This window comes from Schistocerca cancellata, chromosome 7, assembly GCF_023864275.1.
Source record: "Schistocerca cancellata isolate TAMUIC-IGC-003103 chromosome 7, iqSchCanc2.1, whole genome shotgun sequence".
NCBI classification, from domain to species: domain Eukaryota; kingdom Metazoa; phylum Arthropoda; class Insecta; order Orthoptera; family Acrididae; genus Schistocerca; species Schistocerca cancellata.
The window spans coordinates 252323620-252345329 of NC_064632.1; the positions used below are offsets into that span (position 1 = coordinate 252323620).

The 21710-nt window shown below is 38.5% G+C and overlaps 1 protein-coding gene across 1 annotated transcript in view; it reads left to right on the forward strand.

Annotated features, from left to right (window-relative positions):
• Positions 1 to 21710, forward strand: part of LOC126092214 (WD40 repeat-containing protein SMU1) — a 114381-nt gene that overhangs the window by 70840 nt on the left and 21831 nt on the right. Inside the window, exon 8 of the mRNA XM_049907710.1 lies at positions 5342 to 5443. Coding sequence (XP_049763667.1) covers positions 5342 to 5443 — 102 coding nt within the window. The remainder of the gene's footprint in view (positions 1 to 5341; positions 5444 to 21710) is intronic.

The window sequence follows — 21710 nt, forward strand, 5'->3', positions numbered from 1 at the left end:
CCCCTTGAGTTTAGTTTTCTAAAGTGCCGAGAAATTCTACGCTGCTGTATAAAACCATATCCATTCAAAGGATTGATAAGTTTTACAGTTCCGACGGAAAGTATACTGTCACTTAACATGGAAAAAGTGTATTTTCACCCAGGAGAAAACGTACTTTTAACCGGGAGATCTGGGAAAAATCAGGGAATTTTTTTTCCTTGTCCACGTATACACCCTGAATAGATAAAAAATCTACTTATGAAGTGGCAGCAGAACACATACATAAAAGAAGGCTGTAATTAGGCAGGCTGTTGGAGCCAGTGGCTCCTTCAGGCAGAAGCGTTGAAGGGGAAGGAACAGGGATGAAGGAAAAGGAGTGGAGAAGGCTATGAAAAGGGGTAGATGTTTGGAAACTCACCCAGAGTCATGGGTCAGCGGAGGCTTACTGGATGGGATGTGAAGGAAGGACTGATAGTTGGGGACTGAGTTGGACGAGGTTTTAAAATCTGAAAGATTGAAGGTGGAAGACAGGGTAATATGCAAGACATAGATTACTGCTTAAACATTGTGCATGAGTTAATAAAAGTGAAAAGCTAAGTGCACTGTACCTTTACATCAGTATCTGCCATCTAGATCCCATCCCTGTGATTTAAAGTGGCCAGTAGTCCCTCCTTAAAACCACAGGCACCTCGCAAGGGCTAACACCTCAATCCATAGAAAATCTCATCTCTCCCAAACCATGCACCTCCACCTTTTACCTCCCTCCAAAGATCCACAAACCCAATCATCCTGACGTCCTATAGTTGCTGGCTTCAAAGCACCCACCAAATGTAAATCTGCCTCAGTTGATCAGCACCTGCAACCCATAGTACAAGGACATCCCTCCTACATCAAAGATACCAACTATTTCCTAGATTGTATGAAACCTGTGCCCATCCCACTTCCACCACACACTTTGCATGTCATCATTGATGCCACCTCCCTCTATACAAACATCCCCCACCTACATGGTCTGTGCTGCTGAACATTTCCTCAGTCAGTGCCTACCTGATTCCAAACCCATGACATCCTTTTAGCTCACCTTAATCAACTTTATGCCTACCAGCAACTACTTCACCTTTGAGTGGCAGACGTACAAACAATTCAGGGGTAAGGCCATGGGAACCAGGATGACTCCTTCCTATGGCAACATTTTCGTGGGCCACTTGGAGGGGGCTTTCCTGGGATCCATGTCTTTAGCCTCTTGTTTGGTTTAGATACATAGATGTTATCTTTGTCATATGGAGTCATGGTGAGGCTGACCTGTTAAAATTCCTGGAATCTCTGAATACCTTCTCTCAATTAAATTTCACATGATCCTATTCTGAATCCCATGCTGATTTCATCCTCACCGAAGGTCAGCTACACACATTCAGTCTGTCCACATTAAACCTACTAACCAACAACAGTACTTACATTTTGACAGTTGCTATCCATTCCATGTTAAATGTTTCCTCCCATACGGCCTTGGCTTTCAACGCAATAATATTTGTTCAACTGCAGACTCTTTATAGCAATACACCACCATTCTCACCACAGCCTTCACTGGACGTAATTACCCCACAAGCCTAGTTCGAAACAGATTTCCTGGGCCATCACATTCAATCCTGATACTGCTGATCTCTCCAAAAGGCATCTTAAGAGCACACCACCAGTCACTCAGTATTATCCTGGTCTGGAATTTATTAATCAGCTACTCTGACAAGTCCATTACTTCCTAAAATCATGCTCTGAAATGAGATCCATTCTGTCTGAGATCTTGCCCACCACAGCTAGAATAGCTTTTCGTCACCTTCCCAACCTCCACAACTTCTTGTCGGACCCTATGCTCCTTCTGCACTCATCTCGGTACCCTATGGCCCCTACCACTGTGACCATTCCCACTGTAAGACTTGCCCTATGCACCCTCCAATCACCATCTATACCAGCTCTGTTAAGTGGCAAAACATATACTATGAAAGGGAGAGCCACCTGCGAAAGGACGCAGGTTATGTAAACAAGTGTTTTTCCTTTTACATTGACATGACTACTGCAAATTATCAGTTAGGAGGAATGGGCATAAGCAGAGGGTGTATACTGGAACATGCAATATCCTCCTGCAGAACATGTTCTACAGAATGACAGTCGTGACCTCAGTGGTTGTTTCACCACACGCGCCATTTGGATTCTTCCCCCAGACACCAGTTTCTCAGAACTCAGCAGGTGGGAACTAACACTATAACATGTCCTTGGTTCTTGCCAACCACCTGGCCGTAATTTACGTTAATTTCTTCTGTCTCAGCATTTCTTCACAGTAACTACTCTTTTATTCACTATTTTTGGCATCTTTCATTGTCCTACCCGTTTATCTTACCCCCCACCCCCCCCACCCCCCACCCCCCACCCCCCACCCAACCTCTGTTATGTGCAGTGCACTTTACTTTTCACTCTTATTAACTCATGCACGATGTTTAAGCAGTAATCTCTGTCTTCCATATTAACCTGTCTTCCACCTTCAAGCTCTCAGATTTTCAAATCTCATCGATGCAATCCCCATCAATCAGTCTTTCCTTCTCATCCTGTCCAGTAATTCTCCCCTGACCCGCAGTTCTGGGTGACTTTCCCAAAATCTACCACTTTTCCTAGACCTCTCCAGTCCTTTTCCTTCACCCCTCTTTCTTCTCTTTCAAACATTCTGCCTGAAAAAAGAGCCACTGACTCTGAGAGCTTGCCTAACCTTCTTTTATGTATGTGTTCTGCCGCTGCTTGGTGAGTAGATTTTTTATTTATCCAGTTAAATTATTTTGTCTGAGATTGAGTGTTTTCATTTAACCTCATAGATGTTTGTGTCAAAAATGTCTGAGGTTACATTTATACATACAGCTCTATTAGTGGTGGAACAATCTACATCTGATTACTGTCATTCCAGTTTCAAAAGTGCACAGCTGAGATGGTTTTTGGACCTTATCATGGTCTGATCCTAGACTGAAATCAATTGTCTCTGATAAAATATATTGACACAGGAGTGTATTGCATAATGCAGTTCTTGAACAACTTAAAAATTTGCAAGTGACACTGTAATTCTGCCAAAGGTGACAAATGATTTGGATGAACAGTTGAATGGAATGGATAGTGTCTTGAAAAGAGACTATAAGATGAGAATAAACAAAAGTAAAATGAGTAATGGTATGCACTCGAATTAAATCAGGTGATGAGGAAGGAATTACATTAGAAAATGAGACACTTAAAAGTAGTAGATGAGATTTCCTATTTGGACAGCAAAAACTGATTATGGCTGAAGTTGAGAAGATATAAAATGCAAACTGGCTATAACAAGAAAAGTGTTTTCCAAAAAAGAGGAATTTATTAACACGGAATATAAATTTAAGTATTAGGAAGACTGTTCTGAAGGTATTAGTCGTGCATGCAGCTTTGTATGAAAGTAAAATGTGGGCAATAAACAGTTCAGATAAGCAGAGAATAGAAAGTTCTGAAATGTAGTGCTGCAGAAGAATACTGAAATTTAGATGGGTATACAATATAACAAATGACGACGTACTGAATTGTGTATGGGAGGAAAGGTACTTATGGCAAAACTTGCCTAAAAGAAGGGATTTGTTGGTAGGATATTCTGAGGCAGCAAAGAATCATCAGTCTGGTAACTGATAGAAATGTGGAGGGAAAAAATTGTAGAGGGAGACCATGGGATGAATGCAGTATTTTCAAATGTATATTATTTGCAGTAGTTGGACAAAGATGAAGAGCCTTGCACAGGATAGAGGAGTGTGGAGAGCTGCATCAAACCAGTGTCTGGACTGATAATATGACTACAACAACAGCAGCAGCAGAAAGCTGTGTTCTGGTTTCACGGTTAGGATAATTTACACCAGCGTACCAAATGAAGGAGGTGGGAAGTGACACTGAAAGACAAACTCTTGATCGGATATAGAGAACCTTGATGAATGGATAACCTTGGCTCTCATTAACAGTTTAATGTTATTTCTACAAATTCTTTCTTTCTTTCCTCTTCTTCATTCACTTCACATCCTTTGTATTCTATTCAGTGTACATTCTATGTTCTCTAAGTATATTAATATCTGTTTCCTTTCAATTACATTTTCTTGTTAATACATTTTCGTCCATTTGGAAGTGTCATATCCATTTGTACATGGTAATTTGTTTTTGAGTGAAGAACTTATATTTTTGTGGATGAGTGGGTGCTTGTTACTGTTACATTGTAATTTATATAAGCTATCATCTGTTGAAAGTAAACATTGTTTTTCTTGTAACTTGAGTCTACCCTGTATCCTACCATTTCTTTTTGCACTGTGTTTTATGTATTTCCCTTTCTTCTAAAGAAGGAACTGTTTAAAACATTGTATTATTAAAGAGGCAGTGTATGCTTTTTCTTTTATTCAGAATCCTTGCATCAACTGTTCTTGTTCCTACATTTACAAATTAGATGTTCATCTGTATCAAATACTGACAGTTTACCATTACTAGTTACAGTTACAGTTAGAAAGTAATCCTCCTGTGACATTTATGGGTACAAGTTATGAAGCTCAAGGTGTGGTAAAAAATTCTTATTTTCCTGTCTTTTTCACAGTTTCATAGCCCTTCTTTTACTGTCATCAAATAATATCTCTCCTTCATTTCCCACCTGTGCCATGATAGGACCTCAATACCATGAAGTCAGTCTGCAGTTTAGTCTTGAGATTGGTCTGTTTTATTTATCATCATGATTATCTTCAATGAATTTTATCTCAATTTCATTACCTTCTAAAATAAACAGATTTGCAAATGGCATAGATAGTTCCAGATGCAGATTAGGTGATCTGGTTAGTTAACTGCAGTGGAAAATGTGTGGCCTCTATGAAAGCTATTACATAATACACCTTCAGGAGCTTGGTAAAGAAGGTAGACAGAAAGAAAAACGACTCTCTCTCTCTCTCTCTCTCTCTCTCTCTCTCTCACACACACACACACACGAGAGATTGCAATTTGTGTTTTACTTGTAGGCATTGTGGAGTCAGTTATTATATTAAATGCATAATAATGTGATGACATGTTAATCACAGGGAGTGATAAAGTTTATGGCATTGGCTTTGAAGGATGTAAAAAACTTTGAAAGTCTCATTTGGAAATAGTATGATCTGGACACAATTCGAAGTTCTCATTACCTATCAGTTTATCCTAAATTTGTATTCAAAAATATTTTTAGCTCATGTAAATAAATTTTAAATATTTTTTCTTTAAGTTAGCCTTTGTATTGTTAAGGTTGTAATCGTCACTGCACATTTGTGATATTTCGATATTGTTATGATGTTAACTTCCTATGTTTCAGGATTCACGGTTTGAAATCTGGTAAGACACTCAAGGAATTCCGGGGCCACAGCTCCTTTGTGAATGAAGTAGCCTTTACACTAGATGGACATAATGTTTTGAGGTTTGTTTTCCTTTTGATTCTTAATGCCACAGCATTTTTACCTGCAGATAGGCCTTAAAAATATTTGCTTGTTTAAGAAGCTGTAGTCATAGTGTTTGTTTCAATGATTCTTGCTGCATTTTGTCCTTTAATGATTTATTCAACTAAACTCTTTAAATTGAAATAATGCTATTTATTTCATGGAGATATTAATCCTTCATAATAGAATTAGAGATTTTTAGAATTTGACAAAATTTTTATCTATGACAGTTCGCACTGTTACTCCAGTAAATTTCCCTACATTAGTATTAATCTATGTTGATGAGAAAATTATGGTAGTGTTTTCTTGTAGGCTGCCTAATATAAACAAGGGAAAGAATTTTTGTACTTGAAATGTTGATACAGCTAAATAGATCATTCTAGCACGAAACCTGCCAAAAAGATCTTTATAGTGTGCTGTGTGTATGAACCCATATGCTGTATGTGTGTGTGGGGGGGGGGGGGGGGGGAGAGGGGGGGGCACTGTGTCCTTTGTGTAGAGTAGTGAGGAGGACCTAGTCTTGGCTGCATTGTTGCTTTTACTAGCTATGGCTTATAGTCATTTCCAGCTGTTTTTCATACCATGACGCCATACCTCAACAGTGAGATGGTAGTATCCAGGGGAATGGTACACTGAACTATCTGATTAGGACTGTATGCCTCATTGGTTGCTACATCTGTTAATACATTTCTCTGAACTCCCGTATAGCCTGGTACCCAGTGGAACGACATGTCCTTTCCCAGGCTTTGTAGGCAGAGAAGGGTATTCTGGACTACTTTATCTGCCAAGTAAAAGAATTTATAGAGTGAAGGATATGCAGGGAGACTGAGTAGATGACGAATTTTGCACTCCAAACACCCATCCTCTCTTCCAAAGGCATCGAGTTTTCTGCATCATAATCAGTGCAAACCACAAAGCAGTTAAGAGAAATGCTTAGACTCAGCTGTGAATTAAAAATTTAATAAAATATTGGATTATAAACATAGGCAGAAGAGCAGTTTCTCCTGTACTTCACTTGCTCTTGCCCTCTTCGGTAACAAGGACGGCACTGTCTTCCAGCTCTGTGTTTGGGTTGATAGTTTCCCCACATTTTGAGTTCACATTACACACTGTCATAGCTCACAGCCAGTATGAGGAAATTTGTTCTGCAAAAGGATGAACAACAGTTGCCACCAGATCGTAAGTGGCAGATCTGCAGCATCAGTACAGAGACTGGGTATGGGTATGTCACTGTAACCACCTGTGGCCAGCCTAATTACCTCATGGTGTATAGTGTCAGTGATCTTAAGTCCCATAATCTAGTTGATGCCTCACAAAAGCAGATGTTTCCTGTTTCTCCCCTTCAGGGGCACCATTCTTTTGTTCAAAACTGTTGGCCAGTGCTTTGACAACTCAGTATGTAAAAAAAGCATTGTGATTGGAAGCACTATGTGAATATGCGCAGATGGCCGCAAAAGCCCTGTTGGTGAAATTATCCTAAAACTTTCTGTCTCCAAGTAGTGTCTTATGCCTTACTTATGTCAAAAAATTTTGCTGTGCAATGATGTTTACATAAAAAAAAAACCTGCTGTATAGTTGCAGCCATCTGTATCAGGTTGACAACTTTATTTGACACTTTCTGAATATGCACTGAGATTGGCTAAGAAGTTGCCTGTTCTTTTATGTTCAAACCAAATGACAGTTGCTTCAGGATCATTCCTACACAGCTCATTAAGGTGATGTGTCTGTAACAACTGAGACACATTTGGTCCATTCATAGTTTGAAGCAGGATTTCCATTGATTGCTTTTGCAACACCTTTTGCAAGTGTTGCGGTATACTGTATTGGATTTAGTTGTGACTGGGTGCAGTATCATGAGCCTCAGGCAGTGTTAGTTCCAGCACCCATACAGAGAAGGGATAGTTAGGTCTTCCACCCCTCTCCATAGTTGCAGGATTGTACCATTGTTTGGAGACACTCCTGCCTCAGCATCACTGCTATAAATAGCTGGCTGCATTTGATGGAAATCAAAGAAACATTGGCCCTGAATCTTTTCTTTACTCTCTTGTATTATTTGTCAAGCTTTAGTCTTAACTTCTCGAAAGGCTGTGAAGTGTCTGTCATTGGTTGGTATATAAACGGTTGTAGAGCTACATGCCTGACCTTGTCTGCTGAGTGGCACTTGTCACTCTGCTAATGTGCTGACTGCTTCCTAAGGTGGTCAGAGGAATCTGGGGTCAGGGTTTCTACTGGTTGTCAACATTGTGAAAAAGTAATGAAAAAGATAACATGATTTTGAAAGTAATGAAATTGAATGAGCGATCATGAAATTTGTTTTGTGTGTCATTGAGGTGCAGTTCCTAGGGAATAGCAAAGTAGCACCAAAAATGTTGTATCCAGCAGCCAATTTAATAAACAATAGTATATATTTTATAAAGATTTGTCAGAACTCTTATAAAGTATTTGCTGTCTGTAGGGACCTCATATGTCCGTCCATCTCTGTAAGCCATGTTAACATTACCTCTGCCTCCAGAAGTTTCGAACCTTAAGGTGCAGAGGAGAAATTTGGAGGTCTAGCATTGTTAACACATACTTATGGGTATATGAAGTATATACAACTAGTGAAATGATGTGTAAACTGTAGCTTTGCTCTGTTGCTGGAGGCATATCAGTTCGTGGAGCTGTTTCTTTAGGTCTGTTTGCTTCCTCTTCTCCTTACATTTCTTGAATTTGCATCTTTGTTGGAAAGGCTTTGCTGTAAAGGTTTTTAACAACTCATATAAAAGTATTGTAATGTCATTTAGAAGACAGTCCTTTGTCCAAAACTTGAGTTTCTTATATCATTATCAGTTAAACTAGAGGAGTTTGTAACTAAGTGTCAGTGAAATATCTCTATCTCTCTCTCTCTCTCTCTCTCTCTCTCTCTCTCTCTCTCTACCCCTTTTTGTACAAAGATTTGTTCAGCTAATGTAAAGTGTTGCTTCTCAGTTCATAAAGAAAACTGTTAAGGAAATGACAACAAGTTCTAGCATGTTACTTGTTGATTTTACCAAAGCACATAATCATAAAAGAAGTCATAATGTAGTTATTGGATTTCGTGCTATTGCTGCTAGCAAGAGCTACATCGAAAATTTTCGGAAATGACTGCACAGATGTTTTGCAAAGTGTGTATCTAAAAATTGCTGAGGAGAGTCCTTTGAAATTAAAGTATGTCAGAGGTGGCTCGTGTTTATTCCTGAAGTAATGAGGATTTTCATTTTGAGAAATTTTCGAGTGACAATTGCATTGGAAGAATGTGTGTCAAGAAACAGAGGTAGTGAAGAGCAAATATTTTAAATTTTTTGAATACTCTGAAATACAAATGAAAGAGTACAGTCCTAAGAAGGGCGAACACAGTCACTTTCTGGTGAATTTACTGCAAAGCGTAAACCATGACATCAGGTTTGTACAGATGGTGTTATGCATGTTTCATGGAAATGCTGCAGTTGAAAAAGGCTTTTCTGTTGACAAAGACATGTTGTTGAAATAAGAGAAGAAGTACAACTGTTGCAGAAAGATATGTTTGCAATTAAGCAGTTTATTTAATAATGAGGAACAGCTGAAAGTGGACATTACAAGAAATGTTTGCAATTAAGCAGTTTATTTAATAATGAGAAACAGCTGAATGTGGACATTACAAAATCATTGATACTAGCTGTGAAGAACACTTCATCAAAATGAATACAAGCCTTAAAAAAGAAGAAACAGGTGAAAATGAAAACGACGTGACCAGTCTTAAAGGGAGAACAGTCCAAGAAATAAGAGCTCCAAGATAAAAAAAAAGGATGATTAAAGAAAAGGCAAAGTAAGAAGCTGGAGTTTTAGATGTTGAAATTTCAGATTTGGCTAAGAAACTTAAACTCTAAATCTCTTACTGCAAAATTTAATATTTGACGTAAATTTTGTGCTTTCATAATTGTTAACTTGTCAAAAGGATAACTGTTTGTTTTCACTACATTACTATGTTAAAAAGATTTGTATTTTAGGTGGTGTAATGATAAACATATCTGATAACAGCCAAAATTCTTCCAAGGTGAGAGTTGAATGTTTTTATAGTATTTGATGAATGGTATACAAGAATTCATACACATGTGGAATAAAACGGCTTGGCTGCTCTTGTAAATAATTTAGTTAATGGCCAGCTTTGTAGTGTAAAAGGCACATCATAAGGTTAGATACCGTATTTACTCGAATCTAAGCCACACTTTTTTCCGGTTTTTGTAATCCAAAAAACTTCCTGCGGCTTAGAATCGAGTGCAAAGTAAGCGGAAGTTCTGAAAAATGTTGGTAGGTGCCACCACAACTAACTTCTGCCATCGAATATTTGTAGCGTTACACAGGCATGCTTTGCAGGCACAAAGATAAATACTGGTGCCAAAACCTCTGCGTCAGTAAATAAATTTAAAAAAAGGTGGAAAACGAGCTTTTTTCTCCGCCCCAAGTTTCGACCACTGCATTTTCATACATTATACAACGAAGTAAATACAAATTCCGTATTGTTCATCTTCAAATGTAGCAGCATTTTAATGTACTATGAAAATCCGACTGGCAAGACTGCTTGGGATGATTGTCAATATGGCCAACTCTACATTCTCAATTTTTTCCTACCTGTGAGAAGAGATGGTTGCTAATAGGAACTTTTATGAATTGTGAATGACATGCAGTAGGCCTATTCTCCTCACCATAAGAATAATACGAATATAAACTTTTTGCCATGTATTCTTTCGTATTTGCTACTATCTCATTTAAATCCTGTCTGCCTAATACACTACGAAACTAGAGTGAGACAACAGCAAATGCGGAAGAATATACATATCATGTCATGTTTATATTTGTATTACAGGGTGTCTACGACCCGGGACAACCGGGAGATCCGGGAAAAACCCGGGATTTTTTTCATCCGGGAGAAAACCGGGAAAAACCCGTGATATTTTTAGAATTCCGGGAATTTTTCATTGTTTTAGTTTTCAGTTAAATTTTTGTAATTTTGACTAGTAAGAACCGACACACTAACAAAGGATATTACTGTATCCCGCTACTGCAGAATAATACTTCAACAAAAAACGAAAACGAAAATAACTTAAATTGCAAAGGAAATGCGCCATATACGACGACGACACAAGTGCTCATGCAAGCGTCTGCCGATTGACAATGTGTCGAAGGCTTTAGGAAGACTATGCAGTGCTTCATAACAACAAATTGCCTCCAATGAGCGTGAAGTCGCAACTGTTTACATTCGGTTTGTTTTAGCAGTTAACGCGCGGGCTCATGCGCATGCACAGTAGAGTCACGTTTGAGTAGTAGATTCTCCCGCTTCTGTCAACAGGAATGTGGCTGTTGGCTGTGCAAGCAGTCGCAGCAAGCAGCTAGATACTTCCGGGAAAAGGGGGCACCTAATTCATATTCTTGAGGGGGAAAAAAACTTGTTTCACAATGCACCTAGCATCCAGCGCACATTTGCCTATCAATTAGTCATATGATTTTGAAACGCTTCTCTGTTGGTATTTGAACACATTTTAAGTTGATTTCTGAATGAATCGTAAGCTGACTTTTGAATGCATGCATAGTGTACGTGATGTCTGTCAGGAGAATCCTCGTCGCATCTAGAAATAAACTTTCCACAGACAAAAGGGGACAGGGCTATGCGAGCTGAGTGGAGCAAAGCCGAATGGATGAATGGCAATCGCCCTTCTGATTATGTGGCTGATTGGGTGTGGGAATGATCAGCGTTGTTATAATTACTAGCGAAATCCATAGATTCATACTATCAGAATGGAAATAAACGACTGACAGGAATAACAGGTGAGAAAGATTATGTATTATCTTCTCGGTGTGTCCAAGAAAATGAAGTTTTGACAGAAAATGTTTGGCCAGATCGCTACACTAGTAAGGACCAGTAGTACAGTCCCCGGCTACCAGCCGCTTAAGTTCTATTATGGAAGTAACACGGAAAACGTGTTGTACGAACACGTAACAACGAATAACCGGAGAATAATTGCGGGAGAACTAAACCAGTGATTCTGGCAGGGTTAGTGAAGTTAATCGGCGAACAAATTTTGACAGTGGCAGCAATAGCTACAGAATTGGTGATGACAGGATTGTTTGTTAGAACGAGGACGGAGAAGAAACGAGGACATCACACAAATTATGGAAGAATAAGACGATTCCAAATTTATATAAAAATTTCGTAATACTAGTTTTCGATGTCATGCTAGAGAAGCTGGTGCATATGAATGGAACGTGAAACTATTTTCTAACATAAAGCTTTTTGCTTGTAGTAGGCGTAATAGGCATTTGATATTGATAGTTATTGGATTATATTCTATCGTGTTATAAAATGACCATTTGTGCCAAAACAGTCTTGTTTATTTGGTGTGTTATAAAATTGCTGCCGTATTAGAAAGGCCTATTTTGTTTTATCTAGCAGACAGTGACAAAATAGACGTAATCAGATCGAGAAACCACACCAGTCTTGGGTATTACTTGTATTAACAGCATTTTCAGTATTAGATAACTACATTTCGATTTTCCATGTAGCAAAACGTTTGACAGACTTTGATGAGGTAAAAGATTCTTTCACAGAAAGGAAAACACGCCATGTAAAGCTGTAGCCAGATTAGAGAGAAAAAAATGCTAGGAGCTAAGGTTTGAAGAAATGTGTAATTTCTTGCTTATCTCTTGTCAATACAGGTTTTATATATCCTATATTTAATTTTATGACACACAAAACAGCAAGTTATTAACTAATGGGCAATGAAGAGTTCAGATTTTCCAAAGAGTTCTTGTTCTCTCGATTACAAATAATCCCATCCGCTATTAATTGCGAGATTTTTTTTTTAAGAGAGGCAGGCTGCCAAACCGGCCGACTGGGAGCAGGAGAGGCACCACAGGACATTTCAATTTCCACTCTCCTGAATATAGTTTGGATGTGCAGTAGAAAAATGCTTTATGAAGAGGCATGGAACTGCACTTGGGCATACTTACGACCAAATAATATGTCTTACATTTCCTCGAATACATACGTTTTATGTTTCAGACTTTTCAGAAAGATGTGCGCTACAAGATGAACATATTTTGAAAATTCGATTTTTTTTAGTATTGACACGGTTCGCAAATGTTGTAGATCCGGGGCTGATGCGCAGAGCAATCTGAGCTATAGTGCGTAGTCTCCACATGACCTGTGTTTACATTCAGTGATTTTGCTGTTTCCCCTTTGCTTACTCTCACGTCAAATGAAAACAAAACGGATATCCGTGGCCAGGAGCTATCAAGTGAATTAAAACGCATTCACATAATTACTAAAGGCTGAAATATGTCATTAGTTTCAGATTTTATTTTATTTTATTTCCACCTTTCTGACAGTCAAGCATTAATCGCCTTGCGGAACAATGAAGTTATTTTTGTCTGTTTGCTAAAGAAATTTGACTTTTGCTAATCTTTTCCGCAGAGGCAGTCAATGTAACTGAAACGAAATGTTTAATTCCACAGTACTGGGTAGTTTCAACTGTTCGCTGCATTTCAAGTGCACGTTTTCATTTTCTAGCACGTATGGCATTATGCCATAATAAAGAACCAAACATGATATAATACAGTACTGGTGCTCCAAGAAAATTTACATCCTGAAAACCACACTTAAAAGCTTAATATCAGGTCGGGGTCTACGGTACTTCATTGGGAATCTGGACATATGAGTGTGCCTTTAAGTATGCACTTTAAATGTGCACATTTTAATATGGTTCACGAAATTCCGATGCTTTTGCAGTATCATCTTTCATTGACGATCTTTTACACGTACGTACATACGGGCTTCCTACGTCATGATATCTACCCAAGCGTGTTGTCGCCTGTTACCTGAGCTCTCCTGCAACTGCTGAAACGAACCTATTTGTAACAGGTCGCGGGAAAATATTACGATTGGTGGTTTGAAAAGCGTTACTTTCAAAGTAAATATCCTTTTACTTAAGTTGAACTACGTACAAGAATGGACCGTGAATTTATTAAATCACAAAGCGTTTGACTCTCATTTAAAAATCAGGTGTCTGATGACGAGCCATTTAGAAGCATTTCGAACCCTCGAACCCTGAAGATCAGACATTTATGTCATTATTAAAAATTTTACAGGCACGTTTGTATGATATCTCTTAAAGTGTAACACGCGCAAAAAAGATCAACAGTATATGCGAAAGCTTAGCTTCTCTTGCAGCTTGAGACCAATATTTTATGTGAAAGCTTTGCTTTTCTTGTAACAGCACTATGTATATTAATTTAAACTATTAACTTTCCCTGTTTGGCGCGCTACTTAACACTGATGTTGCTATTGGCTGACTATCCTCTCAATATCCTCTGCCATCGGCTGGCGAGATCACGTCACATGAGCTACGAACGGCTTACAAAAGCGCATCGAAATCTCGGTTTCAATGGTTCGGAAAGTAACATGCGGTGTTTGGTGGATTTTCTAATGTATGTTTTCGTAATACGAAAATAAGCAGCGTACATGTTGCTGCACATCAAAGATATTTCCAAAATGTGTCTTTTTCTCTGAGTTTCGTTTTCTAAAGTGCCAGGAAATTGTACGCCCGTGTACAAAACCATAACCATTCAATGGAGTGATAGGGGAAAATATGCTGTCATCCGGGAGAAAGTGTGTTTTTAACCGGGAAATCCGGGAATTTTTTTTCCTTGTCCACGTAGACACCCTGTACTATTCTTATGCCTAATAGTGAAACAGTCAGAAACTAAGATGACTCTAATTTCTGTACTAAAGAGGCGTCTGCAAAGATTTTCAGACGGAGAAAAAATTTTGCTAAACTTCCGTTCAGAACATCTTCTATCATATGCAATCTATTATTTGGTTCATTATCAAAGAAAGCAGCAGTGTAAGTAACAACAAATAGCAGTCCCTTGCCATTGTTTCGCTAATGAGGCGATTCCTCTTTTTTTTTTTTTTTTTTTTTTTTTTTTTTTTTTTTTTTTTTTTTTTTCAAGCGGCGGTAGCGCACACAAAAGCAAGCCATGCTGCGAGCGGTGACAGGCCGTAAACACTCATTATCAGAATGTGACAAACAATGCATGACATATTAAAATAATGCATTTTCAGCTTAGAGTGATGTAAACACCTATAACAAAGAGAACGGCACTTATCAGATCAAAGAAAAATAAGCAATCGATTCAAACCAGACGAAGCATGTGAAAAAGGAAGGGTACCCTTATAAATACGGATGGAGCTACCTGGCTACCTGGTTAAGCTTAACTGCTAACCTTACGACTCGAACCAAACTACTGTAGCTGTATCGTCATTCATTCGACCTAAATTGTGTCTCATATTACAATGGACCAACTTTGTTTCGATTTGGAGGTGCGGCCTAAAACTTTTCTCTCCCCTTGAATTTCGAGTCTCAGATTTCAGGTGCGGCTTAGATTCGGGAAAAATTTTTTTCCTTATTTCGAATCTCATTTTTTAGGTGCGACTTAAATTTGAGTGCGGCTTAGATTCGAGTAAATACGGTATGCTAAATACAAAGAGTGTTCACTACAATTGTGATCGAATTATACCTACAATCAATAGTGAGGAATAGAGAAAACTACTTACATGGTGAATCATGACATTAAAGTTGCAACATGGACAGGACTGAACTTTCCTTGTCTATGAATAAATAATGCAGTTCGTGGGTCATCGTGTAAGCAGAAAGTATAGATCCACAGTTCCTGAAATGTGCCTTTTTCTCTTCTTTTCTCTCTCTCTCTCTCTCCTTTTTTTGCTATCAGAACCGCAGAACCGTCAAGAAATCACCTCCCATTCTAATGCGAAAAAAGACTAATAATGGGCTAGAACATCCATATTGCAACTTTCATGTTAAGATTCAACATGCCCTGTTTTTCACTATTGACTGTAACTATAATTCCACAACAATTGTAGGTAACACTTTTTTCTAATTTAACAGATCGAACCTGATGATGTGGCTTATAGTTTACAAAACTGGTTGTTAAAGAAATTATTTACAAGAGCAGCCAAGCAGTTATTATTCAAGATGTCTACTTATGGCTGCAATTGTCCCTCATACAACATAGTGTGTAAGTCATTGATAGTTACAAACAAAGGAAAATCCAGGATGGAATGTAACAATATTATGAATAGGATAGTTGCTACTCATCATATAGCAGAGATGCTGAGTCGCAGAAAGACACAAAAAAGACTGTTGGAAATTTAGCTTTCAGCCAACAGGGCCTTTGTCAAAAATTGACACCACACACACACACACACACACACACACACACACACACACACACATACACACATATGACCACAGTCCCTGGCAGCTGGAGGTAGACTGTGAGCAGCAGCGCATTATGGGAGAGGTTACCGGGTGGGGGTAAGGAGGAGGCTGGGGCGAGGAGGGGGAAGGATAGTGATATAGTGATAGCAGGTTAGGGGTGGGGGACAGTAAAGTGCTGCTGGGAGCATTCAGGGATGAAGTGGAGAGTAGGGCAGCTAGGTGGTCAGGAGGTTAGATGGAAGGCAACAGAGAGAGGAGAAGGGGTAGCGGAAAAGGAGAGAAGTAAAAAGACTGGGTGCGTTGGTGGAATAGAGGGCTGTATTGTGCTGGAATGGGAACAGGTAAGGGACTAGGTAGGTAAGGACAATGACTAATGTAGGTTGAGGCCAGGAGGGTTATGGGTATGTAGGATTCATTGCAGGGAGAGTTCCCACCGTTGCAATTTGGAAAAGCTGGTGTTGGTGGGGAGGATCCAGATGGCACAGGCTTTGAAGCAGTCGTTGAAATGAGGAATGTCATGATGGGTGGCGTGTTCAGCAACAGGGTGGTCAGGTTGTTGTGGTTTGCTTTTTTTAGCTGCTTAAAGGAGTTAGGCTGCTTTGTAGCTATTGTGCCACTGCAAATATGTTGGCAGGCCCATGTTTTCTTTCTCATCACTGATATCTGTAATTTGGCATCAGCTTTTTTGCAGCAGATACAAATGATAATGTTGAAAACTTAAAAAAAATAACCACAAAAACCTGTAAATAAAAAAAGAAGTTAACAGCAGCTATCCTTTCTAGAACACATTCTTTCATTATTGCTTGGTATAAGCCTCTTCTGTTTGACATCATCTCTACTAGTCCTATATGTCACACATCCACACCTCAAAATAGCGAGTGAAGTTATAATTACTTATTATATAAAATATTAAAACCAATCCATCTGTTAGTAGCCTAACATTGTTAAAGAATAGAGTAACCTATTTATTTTATACCTTATTTTTACCTAGTTACACAAGTGAGATTAGTTTCATGCATTAATCTAGCTTACGAGGCCTATGCCTTGCAGTGGTTTGATGATAATGTATAAATCACACTTAATTAAATCGCGAGCACAAGTTTTGTAGTGCGTGGTATGTGGCACCTGGGGTGTGACCATGTGCAGTGACCCAAATGGGCTATCTTATGAGCGCAGGCTTTGTTAATGATTGTGTCTATATTGCAAATTTCTCAGAGTAACATTTTGATGTTGTTTTGATATTTACCTGCGTTGCCTAAGTAGCTTACTGGTATTTTAATTTCATATTTTATTATTTTTAGATGTATTCTGTTATTATTTTATTTACTTATTAGTCTACTGAAGTGGTCCCACCTGGATCAAAATATTGCTACTTACATTAAACATATAGTTGCAACATATATTATTTTTTAATTCTAGGGTTTTTTGTCCTTTTTAAAATTTTTAATTTAAGTTTTATTTCATGATTTTTGCACTTTTTATTTAGCTGGGTTGGAATGGACTTCACAGAGATCAATTAGAAAAAGAGGAATTTGTGAAAAAGATATTTGTGGAATTCAATGACAAATTGATTGGGGGGAGCCTTAAAGACAAAAATGAATAGATTCCAGGAAGGCCCCGAAGTCTTGACATTTCAAGGTCTTAGAGAGTATGGCAACATAAAACAAATAATGTTTCTGATAATTGTAAGTTGGGTCTGTTACTGTCCTTAAGTTGCAAGGGACCACTGTGGAAAAATCTATAATTTATTTAGGCAAAAGTACTTTTGTAGAAGGGCAAAATTATGTGACCTTAAGTTGCTTACAAAGCTTGTAGGTTGTTGCTATTTGTAAATTCAATCAGAGGAAACTGTTTAATAATCCATCCGACAGATTGGTTTTAGCAGAATTGCAAAGACTGAGAAACAGTTCTTCAGTACTCTAATTATGTACTGAGTGTCATACTTCATTATTTAAAAAATATTTCTATATTTAGAATACTTTTGCGATTCTCACTTGCAGCTACTGTTAATAATTAAAACACATTAAACATTATAATTGTATTTTACCATTGAAACTTGTGTGATGTTTGTTTTATTAATTCACCCAGATATTAATTTAGTATATATTTAGCTAATTTAAATAACATAAGCAATAAGCAATGGTGATTATTCTAAATCAAGTTGGAAGAAAGTCAGCTGCCATGCGATCTCGTGCAATAGGCTGCCGTAACTATTAGGGCAAAATCATTTGATATAGTACTGAATTGTAGACCTTAAAAAGAATTACAGAAACATCTGCAAGAGCATATGTTTATATTTTATTTTGAGTCACAACCTCCCATTTTCTGCTTTGTAGCTGCTGAAGTGGGCAATTTCAAAAGGCAAAAATCATCATTGATGGTCAATCATGAAAATGAACATATGTTCCCATGGACTTTTCTTTAGATCTTTCTGAGCTCTACAATCTGGTACTACATAACTTGATGATGTTGCTCTTATGTTATTTAGCATATATTAACGGGGCTCACTGGTGGAAAACATTTGTACTCAATTCAGCTGATGAAGTTTGATTGACTGAACAAACTTTCATGGAACATAGCCAAGAACCATCCTGATTGAACCAGCTTTAAAAAAAAATTTAAAAAAAAAACTGGATTACAATCGGGCCTTTCATTTGGGAGCTGCGATGCCACAGGCAGACAAACACATTAAATTTATGTACTGGGAATTAAAAATAGGTGGTTGTTGCCTTAAACATCTTTTTTACTTTGCTGTACATCATTAGTTTGTTTACATTGATTTGCTGAGATTTCTTTCCAAAGTAAATGGGACAATCTCACCTTCAAAGAGCAAGGCTTCCGCCAAAATTATAACTCATGACAGCAGAGATGTGCATGTGATGCCAAGGTCATGGGCAGCTTTGGTCCATGTTTTGCAAGTTGCCCGATCTTTACATAATGGCGTAGTGAATCCAAAATGTTGGTATATTGAACACCTGAAATGATGATTTCCTCATGGGGTGTACCACAGCCGTATCTTTGTTAGAAGATACTTTGAAATTTTCCTCCTGGGCTGTTCTTGACAAGTGTTTACTTTATTACAGTTTACATGATTGGCCAAATTTAGCCTTAAAATGCATTTTCAAGTGCAGTTGATTTCAATATGTTGAACAATAACAGGTAATTGAACAATACATTGACATCCACTGCTCTTGGTAATGACCTGTAAGGCCAGAATTAGCCAGTCGTGCAAGGTGTAATAAAGTGAATACCTGTCAACAACAGCTTAGGAGGAAAACTTCTTAATGTGTTTACTGTCTAGGGCTGGACTCCGAAACAGATAAACCATTCAGAAAGAAAAGACATATTTAAAGTCAAAATAACAAATTTAGCTGTTCTCTGCAGTTCCACCGTTGATTTTTTTTTTTCCCCCATGATGACATTTACAAATTTCACTGCCTCGATCTCCCATTTTTCTTTTAATTAAGTCTATTATACTGCTACAAGTCAGGGAATCTGTGCTAAAATGTAAGGTGTTACTGAGCCCCTTCATGACTTAGTACTCATCAAGTTGTTTTGCAGTTTGCAGCAGTGTTGCTTGATGTTAAGTAGTAGTCTCTACTATCAGTATTCCACTTTAGAGGCATTTCACTTCCTTGAGGTTTCCTGATAAGGAATATAAGGGCTTCTAAACGTAGAAAGGTGACAAGCTTTCCAATGTACCCTCTTCACTTTATAATTAGCAAAACACATCACGGTAGTTGAGTTGTCCCGTTATCATCTTCTTACATCTTACACAATGTGTTTTCAGGTGGTATAAACTTATGACTTCTCTTAATGAATTGGGTATTAAGTAGTACCTAACGGTCCACTCAAACGGCAGGAAGTGTTTTTATTGTGTGTAATGGGATCCATGAACATCCCGTGAGCAGGTATGAGAACAAGAAATACATCTAGACAGAGCCTCCAGTGTCCACCCAGACAGAGCCTTCATTGGCCGGGTAAGCAGTATACAGGGTTATTACAAATGATTGAAGCGATTTCACAGCTCTACAATAACTTTATTATTTGAGATATTTTCACAATGCTTTGCACACACATACAAAAACTCAAAAAGTTTTTTTAGGCATTCACAAATGTTCGATATGTGCCCCTTTAGAGATTCGGCAGACATCAAGCCGATAATCAAGTTCCTCCCACACTCGGCGCAGCATGTCCCCATTAATGAGTTCGAAAGCATCGTTGATGCGAGCTCGCAGTTCTGGCACGTTTCTTGGTAGAGGAGGTTTAAACAATGAATCTTTCACATAACCCCACAGAAAGAAATCGCATGGGGTTAAGTCGGGAGAGTGTGGAGGCCATGACATGAATTGCTGATCGTGATCTCCACCACGACCGATCCATCGGTTTTCCAATCTCCTGTTTAAGAAATGCGGAACACCATGATGGAAGTGCGGTGGAGCACCATCCTGTTGAAAGATGAAGTCGGCGCTGTCGGTCTCCAGTTGTGGCATGAGCCAATTTTCCAGCATGTCCAGATACACGTGTTCAATCGTTTCTTCGCTCACTGCAGGCCGACCCGTTGATTTCCCCTTGCAGAGGCATCCAGAAGCTTTAAACTGCGCATACCATCGCCGAATGGAGTTAGCAGGTGGTGAATCTTTGTTGAACTTCGTCGTGAAGTGTCGTTGCACTGTTATGACTGACTGATGTGAGTGCATTTCAAGCACGACATACGCTTTCTCGGCTCCTGTCGCCATTTTGTCTCACTGCGCTCTCGAGCGCTCTGGCGGCAGAAACCTGAAGTGCGGCTTCAGCCGAACAAAACTTTATGAGTTTTTCTACGTATCTGTAGTGTGTCGTGACCATATGTCAATGAATGGAGCTACAGTGAATTTATGAAATCGCTTCAATCATTTGTAATAGCCCTGTACAAATGGAATGGGGCAGGTTCCCCAGAGGTTGCCTGCTAACTTCCATTCTGTCTCAGCAGCCAGCCACCCCATCACCACATTGCATACCGTGATGTGTAGTTTTTAGTCTAACAGAAGTTTGTACCATCATGGTACTCAGGCAGTATGACACATAACATTCCACTACCATACCACACTATAATTGCTGAAGCTTGCACATTACCTGCAGTTACAGAGTATTGGCAGTACTCACCAGCCCCAGATTGGAAAACATAGAATCGCCAAATCTGTACCGGGCAATGGAGACCGAGATTTCTGTGAAGCTTGATATTTGACATGACCAAAGTGGCACATGTGGTTAGCCAGCAGATGTGGCAAGCATTGCCTGCTCCCCCCTCCCACCACCACCACCACCACCACCACCACCACCACCACCTTGCAATCATATGTCATTTACTTTTTTAATAAATTGGATTTTTCCATCTTGTTTCTTTTTGATCTTGTTTCGTTGCTTGTCTGTAAACATCTGTGGTTTGTATTTGCTATACATCCCATACCCGATTTCTAGTAGAGGATGTAAACAAATGTAGGTATACTGTTGGCTGTCATAAATTTTGTTTTCTTGTCTGTATATAATATTGAAGTTGAACAGGTGTTAGATGCTACATCAATAAGTGTAGTATTGTTTTGCTAAGTGCATCGTTTTAGTACGGCCTTGTATAACAAGAAGTGATAGGTATTTTGTTATGACTGCACTGAATTATGATATTGATGACTCAGGGGGAGTGAATGAAGACCATTGTGTTCGAGACATAACAAGAAGTCTGCTGTGACTTGAGTAACTGTTTTTAGGGTGTCCTATAGATCATATTCACAATATATTGCAATGATGTGGAATATATCATTTAGTTTATAAAAGTAATACATTTTTTTACTGATTATATGGTTCTATATGAAACTAGGATAGATTGTTAGTCACCATTAAAGGAGGCATTGGATAGCAGAAATGCATGTTTAATAGTAGTAGTCTATCTTAATATTCATACTTTTATTTCATTCTGGAT